The sequence below is a fragment of the Plectropomus leopardus genome, chromosome 17 (genome assembly GCF_026936395.1).
Source record: "Plectropomus leopardus strain MGB_pleo_1.0 chromosome 17, ASM2693639v1, whole genome shotgun sequence".
Taxonomy (NCBI): Eukaryota; Metazoa; Chordata; class Actinopteri; order Perciformes; family Serranidae; genus Plectropomus; species Plectropomus leopardus.
Genome location: NC_142192.1, coordinates 22287277 through 22293432, shown reverse-complemented (window position 1 = coordinate 22293432; position 6156 = coordinate 22287277). Strand labels below are relative to the sequence as shown.

General features: G+C 37.3%; 1 protein-coding gene across 2 annotated transcripts; it reads right to left on the bottom strand.

The window, feature by feature from the left end:
- Nucleotides 1–1506: 1506 nt before the first annotated feature.
- On the bottom strand, nt 1507–5525 carry LOC121957723 (ictacalcin-like). 2 transcript variants are annotated; one of them, XM_042506468.2, is made up of 4 exons: nt 5405–5503; nt 4894–4934; nt 1990–2135; nt 1507–1817 (listed from the first exon to the last, which is right to left on the bottom strand). In XM_042506468.2, exons 3-4 carry the CDS (start codon nt 2125–2127, stop codon nt 1674–1676), a joined length of 282 nt encoding a protein of 93 aa, XP_042362402.2. In that variant the 5' UTR covers nt 2128–2135; nt 4894–4934; nt 5405–5503; the 3' UTR covers nt 1507–1673. The 2 variants fall into 2 exon arrangements, with proteins under 2 accessions (XP_042362402.2, XP_042362401.2); XM_042506467.2 differs by lacking the exon at nt 4894–4934 and having other exon boundaries at nt 5405–5525.
- Between the last annotated feature and the right edge of the window lie 631 nt (nt 5526–6156).

The window sequence follows — 6156 nt, the reverse complement described above, 5'->3', positions numbered from 1 at the left end:
AATCGGCAAAATGCCAAATATTGGCCTGAATAATCAGACAGGCCAATAATCTGTTGGCCCCTAAATGAAAGATAGATAGATAGATAGATAGATAGATAGATAGATAGATAGATAGATAGATAGATAGATAGATAGATAGTAGGGATCAAAACAATAAATGAGCCCATCATGTGCAATGGAGCGCTGATGAATTAAAAACCAGGAGTGAGAAGTAATCTTTGAAGTCAGTTCTGCAAAATCACCGCTAGATGCCACCCAAGTCCTACACACACACACACACGTACACACACGTGACCTTTGAAACCTTAAGCAAGACGATAGTACTTAAACCTCACTCGCCACAAGTCACCAAGACACCCTGCAATGAGCTGTTCATTGCTTAGGAGATATATACTGGAGAAAAATTATGTGTTGTATTTTTGAAATATAGTGGAGTAAAAGTGAATGTTGACAGAAAGACAAAAATTAAGAAAAGTACAGATATTTTTTATGTGAAAACCAAAAAAATGAACAAATTAAATAAAATAAAACGAAAAACAAGAAGATGACCTCAAAAAAGTTTTATTTTCTTTTTCTATGGCATAATTTTAATCATATTATTAAGAAAATCATATAGTTCAATGGACATTTTCTCCTTGTTTTTTTATCGATCTCCTCCAGCTAATTTTCAGACGATTTCCTTGTAACCTTTTACTATATTATTTTTTGCAGTTTGAGGGGCATTCCTTGCTCACTATGTTTTTTACCCTTGTTTTTGAAAGACATCAAAACAATTGTCTTAAGTTTTCAGAGGTTTAAATGCTTGTGAAAGGCGTCTGAAAGCAGCATTAGAAAACTGATGTCAATCCAGGTGTTAAAGGGCATGAAAGCTTAATGTCAATTAAACTTTTACTACTCCAAGTGTGTTTTGTCAGCCTTGCAAGTATCATAATCTTACTTAGACCATGATGCTGACATGTCTGTGCAGCCATCCAATGATTATTAGGTCAACAGCCAAAAGAAGAAGCAATTTGTGTGCACGTGTGTGTGTGTGTGTGTGTGTGTGTTTTTCTTTTTCTTTACATAATTATTACTACTATATGTTTATTTATTGTTTGTCTTTGTTGTTTGCTTTGTCATTTGTTTTTTCTCTTTCTCTTTTATTTTTCTAATGGTATATCCCTGGTTGAAAGTTACTCACTGTGAAAGAGAAGGTGAGAGGAGTGGACCAGAGGGGACAAGGGGAAGGGACCTATGTGTTTAATCATTTATCACTGTGGTGTCTCACTGTTTTCAATTCTGGTAAAAAAGGAGGAAAAAAAGGTCTCGGTCATAGAGGATATAAAATCCCAATTCCTCACATGAAAACAAAAGTTTTTCTCAAAGCAAAAAGGGGATGTTTTGTACGTCATGCTTTTTTTCAGCTACAGTTTAATTTAACCCCTCTTTGCCATGTGACGTTTTTTTCTCCTTTACACAATATATCAAAGATTGTTGGATTATATGCTCACTGTAAATTCACATGAGTTTTTGTCTTAGAAAGAAGTTTATTTAATTGTGCGATACAATACAATATTTTGTGACTACATGGTAATTTAGTAAATAGTGGTAAATATGGATTCCTTCTTCAGAACAGCTGTCATGGGATCTCTCTGGTGCCTCTCTAAGCTGGCCCCAAGGTGGCGCTTGGATCCCTATTGTTTTTTGCTGAAGTACTCGTGGCACATCACAGAGAGGCAGCCAATCATCTGCATAAACTCGCTGAAGTCCACACTGTTGTCCTTGTTTGAATCCAGACCCTGGAAAATACGGTCCACTGCTTCCTTGTCATTTGCTTTCTGCAGGTGAGAAAAGCGTTATTGGGTGTGTGCATGAACCAGAGGGTCCGACAGGCTGTGAAGATTCCCAGTATGCACCATCCTCTCCACACACAGCACCACAGCACACAATCACAGTGAGACAGTGTGCATTATGCAGGACTGAGATAGAGACAGGTCAGAGGTCACTCACCCCCAGAAGCTCTCCAAGCTCACTCTGAAGCAGCTCTTTCAGCTCTCCCTTAGTCAGGGTGGTTTTGTCCCCCTCCTTGCCTGCATATTTACTGAAGGTGTCAAGTATGAGGCCGATAGATGTCTGGATATTAGACATGATGAAAGCTGGTTTAAAAGGGAAGAAAGAATAAGGAGTTAGATAATGACATATGGAGCTTTTCACATTGTTGATGCATTTTTAACCCTTTTGTCTAGCCCTTTCCTCCCCACCCTGGTTATTTTAGGATTGCCTGTGATATCAAAATTGTAAAATAAAAAGAGTGACAAAAGAAAAAAAAAAGAAGAAAAGAAATACAACAACTGCAATTAATACAACTAAAAAAACCCATCTTACTCAGATAATGATAGTAATAGGACCATCACTAATAAATGTACTGCTTGTACACATACTTTATAGACAAATGCCGACACATGTCCATATAAAACACAAACAGACACATTGATGCATGTAAGCACATACCATTCATCCCCCCAGTGTAAAAAAGAAAAGAAAAGAAAAGAAAGGTTGATACATTATCAGTCCAGATTGGTTTTTCCTTATTTTCACAAGACTAACTGAAGAAGTTGCTCAAGGAGGAAACTTTCATCTAATGCTGCTACGACTCCATCTAGAGGCAAAGTTTCACTGTTGTGCACCGTAGCAGATCATGTGGCATTGTGGTTACATGGGAAATAATAACAAAGGACAGCATTTATATCCTAATTGGAAGCAAATGGTTGCAGGGAAAGGAAAAGAAAAGGGCATCTGAGTTCATGGCTCTGTTTAGTCAAACTGTAACCGATTAATTTAAGAGACTGTGCTTTATCAGCAGAGGTGGTGGCTGTGGTGTGACGTGTTTTTTATAACTTGACCCTCTCTTTTACTGCAAACATTCTGAATTACTCAGGGATAATGCACAAATAAATAGTCATTTTTTAAAATATTCATGTAGGTAGTAATGCAATGAGCAAACAGCATAGGAGCGTCATTACCAAAAAATGCAGGTTACTTCTTGGGCCAAATGCAAGTCCCTCTTAAAAATGATTTGTTGTAGGACCATTGGAAATTTAAAAATTCCATGATTCTGGTTATGATAAATGGTGTAGGCTAATTTTGGTATTTTCTAAGAAAACGCTTGTTTTAAACCTTCCAGAGGAATTTCAGTTTAAGAGAGTATTTAAAATAAATACTACCATTTAGATTTGTAAGTCTGTCCCTTTAGCCAAAAAAGAAAATCACTCATGCTTAAGAAATATTTGAAATGTCGAAATCCCCTCCCTCCCTTATTCAGTTGTTTTAATAGTTTCTTCTTCTTCTTTTTTAGGGAAGACTGACCGTTGCTTTTTAAATTCTGACTTTCACATCTGCTTCACTCTTCAGCTAGTGTTGGCCAGTGGTGTCGTAGTGTTAGTGGGACTGACTGACCAAAGAGCCAATGGGAAGGGGATTCTCGAAAAGCCTGGAATGAATATTTCCAGTATTTAGTGATCATCAGCAGTGACAGTTTGGGCGTCTGCTCTAATTTTTAATGCGAGCCATGAGCGAATCTGACAGGAAAACACACTAAATGCTCTATAATTAGCAATATAAATAATATATTAGATATAATAGAAATGACCTGATTCTGATAAATGATAAAATATGCATCCAGTGCATCTACAATGATTTCCAATAAGTCTAAACAGAGAGGGAGAGAGATAGGTAGACAAACAGAGACAGACACACACACACACACAGACACACTCACATTCAGATAGCTATGCTGCCAGAGACACACAAGCAAGCAGGGACAGAGCACTCTGTGTAAGGAGCAGAGGGGAACTGCGCTCATGGTGTGAACAGCCGGGTGACTGCTTAAGGGTGACTACGTGACAATTAACACATCATATCGCTTCTGTGTCCAGTCTGAACCCAGCGTTATGCTGCTGGAACACCAATGTACATACACTTTCATGTCTTGCCCTGTATTAGGAAATCTGGGTTCCAAAAAAGAAACAAAAAAGGAAAGAAAAAAGACAGAAAAGGGAAAGAAAGCAAACTGAAGTTGTAAAACAAAAAATAAAGAAAGAAACAGCCATGGACCAAGAGAGGAATAGCAGCGGGCTAGTAGAGACTGCGGGGCCAACATGAGATGCTATGCCCCTGGTATTGGCTCGCCCTGGCACACGTCATCAGTCTTCTTGTGCTGCATTTAGATGCCTTTTACAGGCATTTTGACCTCTTAAAGTTTGAAAATTGGCTTGATTTCTTCCAACAAAAATTAGAGAAATGTCCAGGAAAATATATTTAAATTTCTCTAAATTATACATTTAAAATAATGTTACAGAAAAAAAGAAGAAAATTATATTTTTTTGGCACTTTTTTTGAGGTTATTTTCTTTTTTCCATTTTTGTATGTTTGGTTTTTACTTTACTTTTTTTGTCCTATTTTCCCGTAATTTTCTTGTATGTTGTATCAAATTTTTGGGCCATTACTTATTAAGGTGTTCGCCACCCTCAGATGTTTTTGAAAGAAAGCAAGATACAAATTTAATTCATTAAGAGCTCTGGAGCAACAAGCAGTTGTTTACATCATTACTTTTCTCTCTGCCTGTGTTTTTCTCTGGCTTTTCCGTGGAGCTTGACAAAAATAAACCCTAAGTTTCCACCAGGGGCCAGCCACCCTGACTTCCCCCTGTCACCAGCCTCTAACGTACATTGACACATTGTTATGGCAACAGCTTAATCTCTCCAGGTAACTCAGTGGAACTACAAGAAAGGAAACAGGTCAAGACTTGATTAAAGTCCCAGTAGTGATGTGTTCATCTAACGTCTGAAAAGTGTTTTTTCTTTCCACTGACTCCATGAACCCAAGAGAGTCAGTTCTGGTTGCATTCTGACTCACGTGGTGCCGCTGCCTCTCTGGGGTGTGGTAAACGGAGGAAACTGTGGCAGCACAGGGTTTGTAAACAGATGGGAATTGCAGAAGAGGAGAGGAAAAGACGATTACCATGTTATTGTTGTAATGTTAAACTTGGTTTGAACTGAAAAGTAAGATTGAAAGCTCGACGCAAACTTCTAAATGTACAATGCATAAGTCAAATGACTTTCCTGTCTAAAGTTGGCAAAATAACTGGCCCTGGAAAAAAATGACCAATGTCTGATGCAACTTTTGTTACGCAAGCACTAAGGAATGGTCAGAGTTAGCTCAAAAACACAAAATGCCAACAGAGCTGGTAACTTTGCAGTTTACAGTTTAAAACACACTTTGCAGTTGTATTTTACACAAATAAAACTCACTGATATTACATTATGTATGCTACATTCAAAGCAATTTCTGACTGGAAAAAGTTTTCAAAAGTCACTAAATGACATTAAAAACAGACAAAGGATAATTGTTTTGGTTTTCTACTCACCAAAGCTGATTTGCAGAGATTCAGGGAGACTGGAGAATGAATGTGCGTCTTAGAGGAGCTGCAGTGATGGACAAAAGGATGCAAAGGATGCTTTATACATCACCACACCCTTTATCCCTCCCTCCATAATGCCCCTTTCATCTCCAACCACTCCTACTTCTCCCCTCGTGTCTTGTTGCTTTTTTTTTTTTAAGTTTAAGAAACACTGGTTGTATTGTTGTTACTAAGAACCAACAAACCACTAAATTATCATCAAACAGCTGATGGTTTTTCATGTTGGTTGTTAGGGAGTCTGCAATGTGCCATTTCGCATGTCATGGGTATATATTTTGTTGGATATGTAGCTATATTTAGAGGGGATTTTCAGAAAGTTTGTATCATTTTTCACAAAAAATGTTATGATCTAAAGTTTGCATTTAAACCTGTTGCAATCGAGAGTGTAGACAGGATATTATATGTAGAAGTGTAGCAGTGTGCTGTTTGTTTAAGATGATCTAATGCAAGGCAAAAAAGGGATGTTTCATTCTTGTTTTGACTGCAGTATAATTTAAGCCAACTTAGCCATGTAACATCTGTATTTAAACTTGGAAACAATGTATTAAAGGAGTTTTGGATTTTCAGTTCATTGAAGGTCAGTTATTTTTTCTGAATAAAGTAGCTCTTACCTCTATAATCACTTTTAAATGAATTGTTTAAGAAATGGATCTCAGGGATTTGTAAAAAAAAGTATTTTCTTTGCATTTCTCTTTGCA

Coding starts and splice junctions, on each gene's coding strand:
- LOC121957723 (XM_042506467.2), bottom strand. CDS start 2,127: ATGTCTAATATCCAGACATCTATCGGCCTCATACTTGACACCTTCAGT. Junction 1,818..1,989: donor AGCTTGGAGAGCTTCTGGGG/GTGAGTGACCTC, acceptor TCTCACCTGCAG/AAAGCAAATGACAAGGAAGC.